The sequence below is a fragment of the Vipera ursinii genome, assembly GCF_947247035.1.
Source record: "Vipera ursinii genome assembly, chromosome: 1".
Classification (NCBI taxonomy): domain Eukaryota; kingdom Metazoa; phylum Chordata; class Lepidosauria; order Squamata; family Viperidae; genus Vipera; species Vipera ursinii.
The window spans coordinates 61237933-61255340 of record NC_139512.1 but is presented as its reverse complement, the minus strand read 5'-3'; the positions used below and the strand labels follow the sequence as shown (position 1 = coordinate 61255340).

Sequence of the window (17408 nt, the reverse complement as noted above, 5' to 3'; positions counted from 1 at the left end):
GCACCTTGAATCTCACCCGGAGGGCAACCGGAAGCCAATGCAGCTCGCGGAGAAGAGGTGTTACATGGGAGTATCGGGAGACTCCCATCACAACTCGCGCGGCTGCATTCTGCACCAGCTGAAGCCTCCGAGTGGTCCTCAGGGGCAGCCCCATGTAGAGAGCATTGCAGTAGTCTAGCCGGGAGGTCACGAGCGCATGGGTGACTGCGTAGCGTATCTTGGTCCAGATAGGGCCGTAACTGGCGCACCAGGCGAACCTGGGCAAAAGCCCCCCTGGCCACGGCTCCTATATGATCTTCCAAACTGAGCCATGAATCCAGGAGGACACCCAAGTTGCAGGCCCTATCAGTAGGCCACACACACACACACTAGTCACGCCCACCCAATAGGCCACGCCCACCCTGGCCATACCCATCTGGCCCCCTGAGGGCAACCGCAATGCTGATGCGGCCCTCAATGAAATTTTATTTATTTATTTATTTTTATTTTTATTACATTTATATCCCGCCCTTCTCCGAAGACTCAGGGCGGCTTACAAGCTTAGCAGTAGCCTTCATTCTATGTATATGCCTGCTTATTAGGGCTTTCACACACACCCCAAGCGGCATTATTACAAAGTCAGCTTAATTGCCCCCAACAATCTGGGTCCTCATTTTACCTACCTCGGAAGGATGGAAGGCTGAGTCAACCTTGAGCCTGGTGGGACGCGAACCTGCACTAATTGCAGGCAGCTGGTGTTACTTAAGGAGGCATTAGCCCACTGCTCCACCAAGTTTGACACCCCTGGTGTAGGGGATAACACAGAAAGGGATTGATGAAAAATAATTCTGGTTTTTATTTATCTGTGTGTGGAGAATATTCTTTTATACTGAATGGTAGGATTGCATGAGTGAATATAGAAGGTCTTTCGATTGCTTTCAATTCATTTTATATTGTAGTCTTGCTTTTCTTTGGTTTCACTGGTCTACAAGGAGAAAGCCTCGGAAATGAAAGTAGCTTAATTTTACCAGAATTGGGTCACTAATAAAGGAAAATTAAGTCCTGAGTATTAATTGGCTCCAGTTTTCAGGATACAGCTTCAGTTCAAAATTACATCAAAATAATTCAAAATTACTAGGGGTATGTGCGATTATTCTCCATAATTTTTCCGCAAAATGTGATATAACAATGAGAATGGTGCCACACCAATCATTATAAATTTATCTTTATTGATACCAATAATATAATTTTCCATTCATTTATTGGTTTATCAAATAATGTTTTCATGCTTTTGCATGAAAAACTGACAAGCTCTAACATCAGATTAAATGATAAGGTTCCACTGTTGTAATCTGGAGCCCAGTAGCTCTGCCTTACTCTTAGGCAATCCCTGACCAGGACATTTAGTTCACTCTGTGAAATTAGATGTGGTTCAGGAGGAACATACGGTGGGCTAAAGTTTGGGTCTGCTGACATAGATGGCCCCTGATCAGCTCCGTCCCGTTCATTGTCTTTCTCATCTGAGTCTAGAGGCTAGGATTCTGGTGGATCTGGAATTGGCAAGTCCTCGCCACAGGACACAGTGCGGATGGAATGTTTGGATGTTCCACGGTCCACTTCTTCTTTCCTGAGATACCTTTTGCAATTCGGGGAATCATGCAAAAATAGTTACTATGATTGGTGGGTTCTCTCCATACCATTGGAACTGCAAAAGGCATGGACTTTTTCTTCTTGTTTAGCCAATGATGCAGATAAGTTGCACATGTAATGCAACAATAATGAGGGGCCCAATTCTTGTCCTGATCCCCTGTTTTGCATCCAAAATATACGTGGTATGCCTTTTTTTTTACCACTGCTGTCATACTGCACTTTTGAGATGCAAATGTAACCTCGCCACAAATGTAGCAGAAGTTAACTGCATTGTTTACACATTTTTGTGGCATCTTGGCTTCTGAGGGAAAATATGCAACTGTTCCTGGGAAATGTTAGGCAATAACACTTTCACAACCCACCAGATGTAACTGTATGTGATGCGTTGATCTGACCAAGAGAAATGTACCTTGCAATAAAAGAACAATAAATTACAGTTAGTTAATAGTCTTTAGTCTCAAAATGAAGATACCATGTGGTACCATTTTTATTGTTCTACCATACTTTGTCGAGAAGTGACGAGGCGTCATGATTTTTAGACACTTCCCTCCCTTGTAGGCAAATATACTCGCCTGTGTATAAATCTTTATTGTAAAGTGCCTTTAAAACTTTAGCCAACCAGCACCTTTATTGCCAGTTTTTTTAATTCATCTAATCAAAATATGAAAGAATTAACACATTTTTTCTCAGAGGTTGATAATTTCCCAAAATTTGTAGACCAGTGTTTAGTATTTTCATAATGAAAGAGCCTAAGAAATGAAAAAAGTTCATAGTTAGAAATTACATCTAGAAATAAGCTTTTGCGTAGACTCTCTATTCTAACAAGGGAGTTGTTTTCTTGTATAGTAAGGTCAAGGATTATAGGGCAATCTGAAAGACATACTAAACCAAGTTCTAATAAAACAAAAAGTAATTGATAATATTATGACCTCTGTAGAGCTACTTAGAGGGAACCTTAGGAACAGAGTTTTGCAGCCTTACTGTATGCCACTAAAAATAAATTCCACCTATCTGATTATTTTGAACATGCTTTCCTACTTTCTGTCTTATCCTTTCGTAATGGAGAAAGTATAAGCACTTCTTTGATTTAAACAAATTATATTTTCATCATTTGTTGAACTAAGGTTTCTATTTAAAAAAGAGTTCTGTTATATTATTTGGGAAAAAGGCATATCAAAGTTCACTGTTTGAAAGTGACACAGATTTTTCATTTTGGAAGTATTTAACTCATAATCATTGCCGCTTTTCACACTTTACGATGCTGATATATCTGTAGGCTTTAATAACAGATGGATTCTCCTTTTCTTTCTCGGGAAGAAGCTATTATTGCTCAAAGAATATAAATATAATATTTATACTGAAAATGCTTAATTTTTATAGGAAAGAATAAGGGAAACCCAAGTTTTTTTTAAAAAAAGAAATACTTAAATAGATTAAGAAACAACTTGCCTGTGTTTGATTAACACTATGTTATTTTTATTATAAATTTTATTTTAAATTGGGGACAGGGTGGGTTTTGCATTGTCAATCAGTCTGTATCTAGTTTTTAGGTTTTAGCTAGGCCACCTTTAAAAAATATTCAAAAATGATTTTTGTTATTGATCTTTTCCATAGACGTTTGTAATTATTTTCCCCTAGTGCTTGTTGTTTTGATATTAGTTACACCTAGGTTATTGCTTCCCTGAGTGACTACAGAAAATCAGAGAATGCTGTAATGAACACAGTGTTAAAGGCATTTTTTGTATGGTATTTTTAAGTGTCTATTAGCATATACTAATTAATAGAGTAAAAATATCTATCCCTTTAAAAATATAAAAAGAGAAGGAATGTCTGCAAAATTATGTTTTCTCACTCTACTCTCTCAAAAACTATATCGTTTTCTTCCTTATTTTCATATTTTTCTGCCAGACTACATAAATTCATATGTTGCCCATATCACTGTTACAACAACTTTGGGCAGCTTTACATATTCCCAACTTGTTGCTGCAAATCAGTTGTATAATTCTCCTTCTGTTGATGTATGATCATTCTTTTTATTAACTGCAGAAATCTTCAGATTTTTCTATCTTGAAAGATTCCAAAGCCTAGAAAAACAGCTAAGAAGAAGATTTGCATATTTAACATACTGTAGGTCCAAACCATCTGAGTTAATGTTTGAACTCCTGAGTTGCACCTCCAGCGCCAAGATGATTGTAACCATCCCTTATTAAACATTTACTAAGGTGCCTAATATACATGAGATAAAATGTTTTGATGTATTAGTTTCATTTTAAGATCATAGGAAACTAATTTTATGTTCTCCAAAGTGACCCTCCACTGGATTATTGAACAAGGCATTTTAACTTATTATGCCATAGGAGATATATATGTAACTTTGATTTCATCAGTTTCTTTAAAAATGAATTACTGGGTTTGGAGACACAGTTACTTCTCAAATCACCAACTACTGTGGATTTTCAGAAACAGCAAGAGCATCTAGACCAGGCCTCCACAACCAAAAGCCTATGGGCCCCATGTGGATACCATGCAGCCTTGCTGGCATTTTTTTTAAAAGCTCAGCACATCCACCACTGGTGAAGGAGCCAGGAAATATCTACTGCTGTCACCCCCAAAAATTGGCTGCCAAGATCCTCCAGTTCCTTCAGGCTATTAGCATTCAGTATTGTAGGCTAATTCTGCCAACTGTTCAATTCTGTCAAGTTCGATCCTGACCCGTTCAAGGTTGACTCAGCCTTCCAGCCTTCCGAGGTTGGTAAAATGAGGATCCAGATAGTTGGGGGCAATATGCTGACTCTGTAAACCATTTAGAAAGGGCTGTAAAGCACAAGTGGTATAGAAGTCTTAAGGGCTATTGCTTGCTTTTCTTTGTGCCCTGATGTTGTTTTTAATTTATCAGTGTGGTCCTTATCCCTCTCCAAGCCGTGTAGGCCTGAGCTAGACCAAATGGATTGAATTATATATGCAGAAGTTTAAGGAAACAAAATTTGGCATTTTAGATCCAAACCCAGATGTGTGTTTCAGAACAAGGGCGGGTGCCTATGCCATACTTAATCAGATTCTTCTTAAATGCTCCTTTTCCTGAACTTGCATGGTAGCCACACAAACCAAGTAAACTAGACATTTGAGTTAAGGAGGCACAGATAGCATGCTCACGCTAGCTTCAAAACAACTTGTTTGCATCTCTTTCACTCCTACACATATATCCTATAGATAATTCATCTTTTGTATGAGCCTAGAACAGACATAGGAGGAGGAGCAGATGAAGCATGCATCTACACAAAGAATCTGAAACCTCCCTTTGGCTTCATATTTGAACCACTTACACATCTTTCCTTAAATTGAATAATCAGTACCAAAACATGCTGAGGTAGTAAATCCAGATTTATATGCTAATTTTTGGTCTGTTTAAATCAGACATGTCAAACTCGCGACATCATGTGATGTTGCGTGACATATCGGAGCTTTTTCCCCCTTGCCAGCAATGGGGTGGGCGCAGTTTCCTGGTGACGCAATCGGCCTGCGGGCCGGCAGTTTGACACACCTGGTTTAAATAGTTCTTTCTACACACACACACACCCCACACACACATTTCACAAATCATAGTTTACTTGGATATGCTCCAAAACATAAAGTCTCTGGTGAAGAAGAGAACTAGAACTCAAAATATGGGAAATTAAGAAATTGGTTTTGATGTTACATTCATATTGTAGGAGAAATGACCAGATGAATCATCAGCCACGGTGCGCGCCCGTGCATTTGTGTGTGTGTGTGTATGTGTGTGTGTGATAGAGAGAGATTATGTCCTGCTTAAATTTTGTCCTGTTGGAAGCGAAGAATTTTATTTAGCCACAATACCTTTATTTCTGTATAAGGGACAAAGCAAATATTTCATATAAATACAATCACTGATTAATGGTAAAATGAGAAAATGTGCCTAGCAAACAAGATCAGATCTTATGTATACGACGATCAGAAACTGACAGGTAAGAAGATTTTATTCATTGCTTTTTAAAACAAATAATTCCTATCCAGCTTCTTAGAACATAAAATCTTCTGTTAATCTTCATTGCATCAAAGTAGCTTAAAAATGTAAAACATGAAAGTAAGAAAGATTCTCGTTTCTATTTTTAGAAGGTAGTTTAAAAGACAACTGGCTTATAAACCCTTCCCACTTTGGATTGATTCAGTCATTGTCTTTGGGAGTTGCTGGGCAGTACAGAAAAATAGCCCTAGTAGAAGCAATTTATAACCAGTGAAATGTTGGCAGGGTGCATGTTTCCATTTCCATTTGCATAAGAAATCCATTCTTGGTGAAATGTTTGTAGACAAAAGTGTATTTGTGTGCCAGTTAGATCTTTTATCTTTTCAATAATGTGTAATCATTTTTTTTCACTTTGTCTTTAAAATATATATCAGCAACATCATAGATTTTTGTGGAGAAAGGCTAAAGATACATCCATTATTAAGAAATTCAGCTTCATACATTCAATAGTTCCTCTTCCATTACTGTTTATTTTTGTATGAATTACAGTATATATGTGTAGATGTTACCTATTCATAAGATACGGTAAGTGTCCTGTATGTGAACGCACTCTCAATGAAATCTGTGCATGGTCTCCCACAGACATTGTTTAAATGAAAAGATTATCACTTCAGAAAGCAAGAAGAGATTAGCAGACCTGTTTCTGTCCAACTTTAAACTTTCATTTTCTGTTCCAGAGAATTGTCATCACTTTTAGATGCTTGTAAGACCAAGTTTCTTGTATTCAGAAATGAAAATCTCCAAACAAAACATTGAGACTGCTAATTATGCAAGCTTTTTGCTAATTATCCTTCTTTTTTAAAACCATGAGTGAAATGTGAGACATTTCGGCATATAAATTTAATAAATCCTAATCCTAATCCAACAGTTATATTTACTTGTGTGAAGTTATTACAAAACAGCTTTATTAAAAATACTACTTTCTAGATTTCTGTTTTCCCAATCCTAGTCCAACAATTTTTTAAAAAGCCATGTTTTTTAAGTTTGTTTCAACCTTTTGTAATTTTAATCTGTTCTTGTAGTTATAATTGTTTTTATATCCATTTAAAAAAAGTATAGCATTGATTATACTGTCAGCCACTCAAAGTCACCTTGAACTGTGAGAGGAACGGCATATAAATTTGATAAATATACTCATAAATACAGGCACTACACCAAACTGGCTGTAAAAATGTACCCATGACTGGTTACCTACACTGAAACTACTACTTACTAGTAATTTCAGCCCAGCCAATTGATTATCTCATAGCTAGGGTAAATGTCTAAATGAAATAAGAGTTATTTTATTGAATTTGAATAACTGACCATGTTTCAGAGCTAATGGGTGAATATATTGGCCTTCCTCAGATAGTAATTGTTTTTTTCTGAATTACAATTTTAAAAAAATAAATAAATGGGACGCTAGTTTCAGGAATTTGAATTGATTTTTATTACTGATTTGCCTATTGCTGTAGCTGTAAACTAGGGTCTCCATGTTTAACAAAATAGAACATAAAACCTGAATAAAGCAGAATAAATAAAATATATAAAGTCCTAATAAAAATAACAGCCTATCCAATCTCAGACCGATGTTCACTCCATTTTTATACCAAAGTTCTTCAACACAATTCTGTATTATTAGGTTTTGGTATATGTCAGAGTCGTCTCCAATTTATCCTCTAGATCTATATTGGGATCCTAGTCTTACCATCAGAAAACAGTGGTTTATTTTATGGACAAATATATAGTATTGTGGGCCTTTGGATATGTCTTTGACAAAATGCTAATGGCCACTGCTTTTCTCATACAGAACATCTGTAAACTACATATCATTTCAAAGTAAAGTGAATACTGAAACTGTCCTTAGTTCCAAAAATGTTAATTTGTGTTATACTATGAATGTGTTTTTGTGGATCAGACAAGGATTCATCAAGATCAGTATAGTTTCAAAGGAAATGGCCTGTGGCAGACAGTACATAGCTCACCAGAAGCTTTCCAGCATTCTGTCTTTTGTTTGCTAATACTGGATTATGTTAAACACTTTTTGTGAGTAAAATACTATAGTTCTAGTAATAAACCAAAATTGCTTTTCTGCCAGAAAGATGGAGAAAGAAATACCTGATCCACACCAGAAGAGGGCAGCAGACAGTGGCAGGAACTTGTTGAATTCACTTTGTGAATTATTTGTTTTGTTTGTTTTTTAAAAGTTAAATAGATATACATTGTTGAAAGTTTAAGGTTGCATTTAAAGCATTTTCTTGTCTCCATTACCATTAACATGATGAATGTTTCCATGTGTACTATTGATTTGCATTGTTTTATCTATATAATGATTCCCTGTTAATTGTACTAAGTAAATTAAATCATTAGATAGTGCTGTTCACTTAGGTTGCAATTCAGTTTTATGTCTGTGGAGATCATTGATCTCCAAGAAAGAATGTTCGTGACTCTGCCTGGAAACACATTCTCAGTAATAAGTAACAAGTTCTTGCTTTCTCGCTAAAACAGGAGGGACGTACTCTTGATCACTGACGAGCTTTTTATCCAAGAATTAGAATTTGCAGTAACCCGTGTTGCAATATTTCTTTTAATCAGGCACAGTTTGGGGGCAAACTGCCTGGGAAATGTTCATGTGACACAGAAGAAATTGAAGACAGTGCCTGGCCACCTTCAGATGAGATAAAGGAAACCCCTTGCATTACGTGGCAGTTTTTAAGACCAAATTTTGCACAAGAAAGTAAGTTTTTGGCTTGCCTTAACCACTGTGGACATTTGGTAACAATTTTCTAATTTCTGATTGTATAATTTATCTTATGGAGAGGAAAATTTTACTACTTTTAACAGCATCAACATAGCATTCAATAGTTGATATTCTCAGTAATAGTTCACCCCTTAGATTGGATTTATAGTAGATCTTTCTTTATATTTTTTACTGTTCCTTGCATCCTGATTTAGTTAGAATATAAGATTCCCACAAGATTTATAGGTCTCCCACTCTTAGGATGTTCCAGAAGTTGGGTGGTGCCTAAATCAAATAAATAAGTCAGTTTGTTGCTTACTTCAAAGATATGTTCATTTCTCTCATCATTGACTAGCGATAGGGATAGAAAATGCATACATATATTCTCGTTGGAGTTAATAAGCTACAGCAGCCATTATTCATCTTCTGATTGATAATAATAATAATAATAATAATAATAATAATAATAATAATAATTTAATTTCTATACCGCCCTTCTCCCGAAGGACCCAGGGCGGTGTACAGGGCAATAAATACAATAAAAATACAATGTACAAAAGTTAAGAAAGAATTAAATAAGTAGCCCAATTACAATAAAAATTAAGAAAATTAATATTAAAATACCCCAAACCCATCAGACCAGGCCGGCTTGTTCAAATAAGTAAGTTTTTAGGTCACGGTGGAAGGAGCGAAGGTCAGGAGCCATCCGGAGCTCAACCGGTAAACGGTTCCAAAGGTCTGGCGCGCCCACAGAGAACGCCCTCCCCCTGGGGGCCGCCAGTCAACATTCTTTGACCGACGGCACCCTGAGGAGGCCCTCTCTGTGGGAGCGCACTGGACGAAGGGAAGTTGATGCCGGCAGCAGGTGCTCCCGTAAGTAATCCGGACCCATGCCATTTAGGGCTTTATAGGTCATTACCAGCACCTTGAATCTCACCCGGAGGGCAACCGGAAGCCAATGCAGCTCGCGGAGTAGAGGTGAGAGTATCGGGAAACCCCCACCACCACTCGCGCGGCCGCATTCTGCACCAGCTGAAGCCTCCGATATAGATCATATCTCCTTAAATTTGAGCTGTAGGATGGTGATACTTAAGTAGCTGTGTGACAAACATTCAAAAAAAATCATGCTATCCATTCTGAAAATTGCCATTCATTTAAATGAAGAACTGGCACAGAAGAAAAACCTTCCTTCCATCCATTCATACATCCAGGCCAAAAGAGATGGCACGTAGTCAGTAGAATTAAGGAGAGCTCTTCTTGGCATATCATAACCTATGGTTTTTAATTTAAACATTTTTTTCACTTCCTTGAACTATTGTTTTATACTAATCATGCAACTTTCCACTCATTAATATGATCAGAATGTATCATAGTTTGAAGTGATGCACTGTGGATGAGATCAAATCAGCTTCAAGTGAGCCTTTCTTATTCCCTTCTTCCTGTTTCATGTTTTTGTTCCTCCCTTCGCAAAATCTTTTAGGGTTAGGTTATCCCCAGTCTGAATAGAATAATACTACAGATGAAAAAGGCAATCTGGACCTACTTTGAACAAATTGAATCCTTTTCATTTCAGCCTAGGGCATAACTGAATCCAAATCCATAACTGGAACATTTGTTCTGTAAAATTACTTCCCATGTCATGTATCCATCAGTGTCCAAGGCTTCATTTGGCCATTATCTTTGCTTTGGGACATGGAGACACATACCCTATAATTATTATAATGCTATACTATAAGTGGCAAAATTATAAAATAATGGTGGGTGATATCCAGCCAATTCTATCATGAAGAAAAAAGCTCCTCCTGTTAATAGTTCAGTGGGAAAGATATTATCATTCTGGACTGTTTTCTGGGCTATTTAAAGGCATTAAGGGTCTGGAAGAGAGAAAAGACATAGAAATGGGCTTCACTCTGTGTTACATATATATGTATGTATGTATGTATGTATGTATGTATTCAGAATCTTTGTAATAAACCTGGGTCTATTGGGGGGTCATTAATTCCTTCTAATTGACTTTTAAGTACAACTGTACATTTTCCCACTGTTTTATACATTGTTGCATATTTACTGAATGATCTGCTTTTTCTTTTAGAAGATTACCATTCATAGATGAAGCATTTAGGTCTTTGGTAGATAAAACTAAGTAAGGTGAAAAATGACTCTGTGTGTGTGTGTGTGCCTCTTGATGATTGCCTGACAGGTCTTTGCAGTTTTTTTGACAAAGTTTTGGAAATGATAAGAATAATAAAGTTGGAAGGTCTTCTAGTCCAACCCCCTGCTCAGGCAGGAAAGTTATATATCATAACCTGCTCCTTAGACCTCCGAGATTGTGCCGGGCCCCAAGGTCACCTAGCTGGCTTTGTGCCTAAGGCAGGACTAAAATCCACAGTCTTCTGGTTTCTAATCTGGTGCCTTAATCATTACATCAATTGGCTCTCTCATTGTGTCCTTATTTTTCAATCTTTATAGGTAAAGCTCTTGAATTTTCTGGAAAGTCTCTGAAGGGTTACCAGTGGATAACAGGCATCAGCGCATATGTTCATCCATCGGAAGGGAAAAGCATACAAGAATTGGCAAACAACGTCCTTTCCTCACTCCAAGGTGCTTTTCTTGGGTATTTTGAAGTGTAGTATAAGCTGCAGAAGAGATACGTTTTAATTAAGGCTTAATAATTTGTAATCCGTGCATTTAATCACTTAAATGTGTTTAGTGAAATCTTAAAAGCATTTTTAGTTTGCATGAAGTAAAGAAGGCTAAAATGCTCTGAAGAATAAATGTTGTGATTTGTTCTGAGCTGAAATATCACCAGGCAATTCCCGTTCCTCTTGTTGCTCTCCAGCCAGTAGAAAGCATTTTGTTTCTTCTGAGAGTTTAGGCAGCCAACATGGGTAGTTAGCTTCATGGTCAGTTCTTAGCCATCCCATTTCTTGTTTTAAACATCCCTCATCTGCAATTTAATAACTGATGAGAGGGCTGACCTGGCATGTATTACCAAGGCATGTATTACTGACTAGGTCCAGAAACTAGGTAAATCTATGGGACTTCTCTCCTTTTGTGGGTCCCATCACTCCCCATGGTTCACAAAATAATTAAGGGAGCTAAAATGAGAGAAGAGCTATGTAGAATGACACTAGTTTTTTACAGTGAGTGAACTTAACCAAAAATGGGTTACAGATGCTATGAAATAAAGTAGATGAAACACCAATATTTATCCAACCTTACTGCATCTTGCAGCCCTGTTTCAGTTGAGATGCACCTTTTTGAGCAGGAGGGAGCTTGGAGAACAATAGTAGGAAACAATTTTTTGCCAGAAAAAGTCATTCAAATTCACTCACAATTGGTTGCTGGCTTGTTGCAGATCGGGGGGGGGGGGAATGCCTGGGGAGGAATTTGCCCAATTATATGGGAAGAGTTTGAACCTTTTGGGCCTAAGGAAATGGACTGGGCCTGGGTGGTGTTGTTTGAGTGGATTCTGACAGTAGTGAAGTCTTTGAGTTAGGGGATTGTTCCTTTATGTTTTAAGGAGGCCTTGGAGCATCTCCTCCTCAAGCCATCATGGACCACAGTATACTGGAAAATGTTTGTTCGGTATCTAACCTACCTTTTGGGGTGAAGGTGGTTGAGAAGATGTTTGTGTGGCAGCTTTGGATGAAGTAGATTATATGTGTCCACTTTATGGAACATCCTCCCAACTCATGAAGTGAGACTGGTTCCATCCCTGCCTGTTGATTTTCTAGAACAGGTATGTCAAACTGCCAGCCCTTGGGCTGGATGTGTCACGCAGAAACTGCACCCACCCCATTGCCGGCAATGAGGAAAAAGTCCCAATACGCCGCACGATGTCACATGATGTCGAGAGTTTGACATGCCTGTTCTAGAAAGACTCCAGAAGACTGATGAGATATTGAGGTGGCTCCATTGTTAATGAGATGATGTTAATGTTAATATAATAGTAATAATAATGTTTTATATATTGTTTTCTACTCTTGTACATCTCCAAGAGTCACTTGTATGTGAGATGGGAGGCCATGTACATTTGACAAATAAATAAGAATAGGTGACTTTCATTTTGAATGTTAAGTGCCATTAAGTGCTAAGACCAGATGATAGAGATTATTAGATTGTCCATCATAGGGTTATTGCTTGGAAGATTACAAGAATTGCTACATTTGGTCACAGAAATTTGCAGTCTAAATCCATCCATTTTTACCTTTGTGATTAGACTGGATTCCTTTTATGTTCTCCCTTGATCTGGTTATGCAAGGCAGCTGAGTTTGTTTTCATTCCTTTTTATCTTTTTTGTATGTGCATTCCCCATTGTGTCTGCTTTCTGTTAGCTAAACTGACTTTATCATAATTTTAAATTAAGTTCTTTAAAAAGCTGTTGCTGTGGTTGATTTTGGCATCTAGGATTAGATCAGTAGCTCTAAATCTCATTTATGTACTTAACGCAAGCAAAGAATTGATGTCTTGGGAATTGTGGTTGCTGGATTTCTTACTATCAAAACCCTTACAAGATATTGAGATATAAAACAAAATGCTTCTATTTTCTTCTGAATCCCTCCATATTTTTGCACTTTTAAATAAATAAATATTTATACAGGCATCTTTTTCATTCATAAAAATGGAAATTGTTCTCAGCGGCTACACAATGGGCATGCTAATATTCTTGTTTTGATGTATTGGCTCATAAAATCTTAACATTTGGCTTCTGCATCTGAGTTCCTGACTGAATACAGAATGATAAGGAAGCATGAACAATTTTGCAAGGTAAAAAGGCAGCAGATTTCCTAAAGGGCCCTTAAGCTAGTTCCTAACAGCCTAGATATCAGCACAGGGGTTGTAATCAGGCTTGTAGCTAAAGGAGCAATGTTATGCATAAATCTTTTGGGCATAATATGTAAATTGAAAGACTGGAGCTCTAAAACACTTACTTGATTTTTGTAATATTTTCATGACCCTAGCCAGTCGAAATAATATACATCATTGCCTGATTTTTTTTTAATTAAAATTAAACCAAAATAGTAGTTGTATCTGGCTGGAGGCTAAGAATCCTGGTGGCTTTAGCAGATGATTTACATCTAAACTATTCTTTTCCATTTCTGGTGCACTGATACATTTTGATCCAGGGAATACCTGCATTTCCTGTGTATATTTATTTTGCCTTCTCAAAAAGAGATGAGTTATGGTGCTAAACAATCTAAAAGTATTACCCCAGGTTTCTTTGCCAAACTTAGTTGAGACTCTTCAGGTATGTGTTAAAACCTTTCCTTACAAAAGTCAGCTTGTCTGACTACCTGTTTTATTACATACAGTGGCATAAGAATGGAGGTAACAAAAACCTTATAGCAAGATTAATTGTTTTAATGGCCTAAAATGGAAATTAGTTATGAACTGCAAGACATACATTGTAGTTCTGACTTTTTACATTAAGACTACAAGATTTAGTTTGTAACTTGTTCCTTGCTGGGCTGCCCCTCTACTTTTTAAACCAGATTTATTCATAAAGTTCTTCCAACATTCAAAAAAGTAATCCATCATGTAGGCAGATGCAAGCAATTTTCTCTCCAATTCTGTCATGAGCCAGGTGAAATAGTCATATTTTCTGGGCAGTCTTTATGATGAACATATGGCTCTTGAATATTCAAGTTCCTGACTGAGAAATAATAGACCTCAATCCTTTATTAATCTTTAAAGACATGCCTTCGAATTGAAGAGCTTTCAGTCTGATGGAAATCTACATTAAAAGGAGGAGACTGGTTTCTGTTACTTCTGTCCTTTCAGAAGTTCCCACAAAACCTGCCACATTTTGTGGAGGATACTTCAGTCTTCTGGAAACGGTTTTAGAAAGGTTGATGTTTAAAGAGTAGTCAATGGAAGTACTTCCTTCATGAGTGACAGGAAGAAATACTTCCTTCATGAGTGATGGAATCTCATCCAACACATTATTATTCTAGCCACATCCCCAGATTTTTGTGGGAAGTTTAATTTAAAAGGTAATTGTTCAAAGATAATTGTTGAATAATTTTTAAATAAATAAATCCTCGCAAAATATTTCACCAGATACAAAGCTTTAAGCAGGAGAGAAAGAAATGTCGCCATATGGCAAAATGTGTCCCTCGTTGACCTTCAGTCACAAGTAATTTTAAGTTATATGGTTTCATGCCTTCCCCCTACATTTGACTCATTATAGTTTGCCTATCGGAAGAACAGCTCTGTAGAAGATGCACTTTCCTGTGTGCTTCATCTTAGCTTGGCACACATGTGAATGTTGTTTGTTGACTTTAGTTCAATGTTCAACACAACCATTCCTCAGCATCTGGTGAACAAACTGGGGCTATTAGGTTTTGATACTCCTTTATGTAATTGGATACTTGAGTTCCTTATTGATAGGGCCCAGGTTGTGCAAGTTGGAAAGAAAGTTTCCAACTCCAGCTGCTTAAGTACGGTTTCCCCACAGGGCTGTGTCCTGAGTCTGCTACTGTTCACCTTGATGACATACGACTGCTATGCCAAATCTGCCAATATCATCCTTCATATTGTGAAGTATGCAGACAACATGGCAGTGGTGGGTCTTATCTGGAATGACAATGAAGATGCTTTTAGGGAAGAAGAGAAGGCTCTGGTGGAATGGTGCAATAAAAGTAACCTGGTTTTAAATGTTGATAAAACAAAGGAGATCATTGTAGATTTTAGAAAGAACTGGCACAGTCATATTCCACTCAGTATCAAGGATGCAGCTGTAGAGATGGTCAACAGTATTAAGTATCTGGGGGTGCAGATAACTAACAATCTGAATTGGTCTCTCCACACATCATCCTTAGTGAAGCGTGCAAACAAACGTCTGCATTTCCTGCGTCAGATGAGGAGAGCACATCTTTCTTCTTCTGTCCTGGCCACTTTTTACAGAGGCACAATTGAGAGCATTTTAACAAACTGCATCATTGTCTGGTTTGGTGGCAGCAGTGCCTCAGATAGAAAGTCCATGCAGAGAGTAGTAAGGACAGCTGAGAAGATCATGGGAAGCTTGCTTCCCATTATTCAGGATGCTGCTTATAAGTGCTATGTGCTTAGAGCTCAAAGTATTGTTAGAGATCCCATACACCCACTTTACGGTCTGTTTTTGTTGTTCCCCTCTTGAAGGAGGTTTTGAAGTATTTCTAGCAGGACTACCCAATTCTGTAATAGCTTTGTTCCCTATACCATCCACCTGGTAAATTCGCAAGATTCGTTTTTCTCACCAGACTGTGCTGTTTATCTGTGTCATATAATATATGTGGGTATATGCATAATTCTATATGTATGCATGTATGTATTTATTTATTTTTGTATATTTTTGTCATATTTATATAGTGTGTATGGGAAGTGGCGACCCTGAGAGCTATATGCAATGAAATTTCATTTTAATGTATGCTGATTAATGTACATTCAAAGTGACAATAAAGTTATTATTCTATTCCATTCTATTCTGTTCTGTTCCATACATATAATGATGCAAAATCAAATATTAAAATTATGTGATAACTTGATAATTTCCTCATAAATGCTTAGTAGATTGTATATTTCGTGAGGAAGTAGATTTGATTAAGACTATAATAGCTTCATCTGCTTTGAGGTAGCTTCACTGGAATTTAACAAGTCTTAATTTTTACTAGTTTACTGTACAAGATCAAACAAAATCAAGTTGGTTTAGGAAGTAAACTCAACGTATCTGCCCATATGCTATATAAGAAATTGTACTTATCAGAATAGTTTCTATTTGTTTAAGTTCTTCAGCTTCAGCTTCAGTTATGCTTTGGTTCAAGGGGAGTTCTTTGATATATATTTTTCTTGGTATCCTTTAGTACAAATCAAATATTTCCTGTCTGTAACAGATGCATTATTTTTCCACATGCAGCTCATATGAATTTAAAAGGATTGGCATTGACAGATATTATTTTGGTCCATCTGTATGTGAAGAGTATGGCCGATTTTGCTGTGATAAATTCAGTCTATATGACAGCATTTGATTTGTGTCCTCCAGCGAGGTAGGTTCATACTACTGCTGTCTTATATTTATGGTACACTGGAATATACTTCATTGCTACTAATGCTTTATTTATGATTTTTCTTCAGACTTAGTTTCCCTGTGTTTGGATTGGGCTTCCTTTCACCTCTTTGTATGTCTCTCTTCAAAGGCATGAGTGCATGTGAATCTCTGATTTTTTAAAAAAACCCACTTTTTTTATACTGAACCTATTTTGTATTCTGTTATCCTAGATTCATCATATGTCTTTTAATGCAGTACCTTGCTTCATAATGAGTCCATGCTCTTCAACGTTGAAATGTTCCCCAAACCTACTTTATAGAAGTATAATTCTGAAATAATTATCAGTTAGTTAACTAACATGTGAGATCTAACAGTAACTTTTTCTAAAATATTTGGGCAAAATGATCTATCATCTCCCTATGAATTGTAACAATAGTACTTAGACTTATATACTGCCCTGTAGTGTTTTATAGCAGGCTCTGGATGATTTACAATGTCAGCATATTGCCCCCAACAATCTGGGTCCTCATTTTATTGACCATGGAAGTAAGGAAGTCTCAGTCATCGTCAAGCTTTGTCAGGATCAAACTCCAGGCTGTGGGCAGAGTTAGCCTGCAATACTGTATTATTGTGCTCCTGCTTCTTTTCCATTGTAACTTGGCAAAAGTTCCATTATTTTTTGTCCCTTCTATAAGCAGGGTTAAGAGTAAAGCAGCTTAGAAGAGACTGACACGATAAAAATCAGGCACAGATTTTGCTAAATTAATAAAATAGGCATGTTCAATTACAGGAGAGAAGATAAGATGTGCAGATTGAAAATTAAGAGCAACGTAGAGAGCTAATACTGAATGAAAGATTATAGTTCTAAATAATGACATTATCACTGGGACAGCTAAGTCTGTGTGTAAATGAGAAGGGCCAACTTGGAAACCATATTGTTCTCTGCCAAGACTGCTACCTCCGAAAGCACTTGAACTATGAGATGAGAT

At 37.1% G+C, this 17408-nt stretch overlaps 1 protein-coding gene across 1 annotated transcript in view; it reads left to right on the top strand.

Moving 5' to 3' along the window:
- DPH6 (diphthamine biosynthesis 6) overlaps window positions 1-17408 on the top strand; it is a 236242-nt gene that overhangs the window by 80929 nt on the left and 137905 nt on the right. The window contains exons 9-11 of the mRNA XM_083373895.1: window positions 8246-8387; window positions 10860-10991; window positions 16288-16417. Of these exons, the coding sequence (XP_083230021.1) occupies window positions 8246-8387; window positions 10860-10991; window positions 16288-16417 (404 nt within the window). The remainder of the gene's footprint in view (window positions 1-8245; window positions 8388-10859; window positions 10992-16287; window positions 16418-17408) is intronic.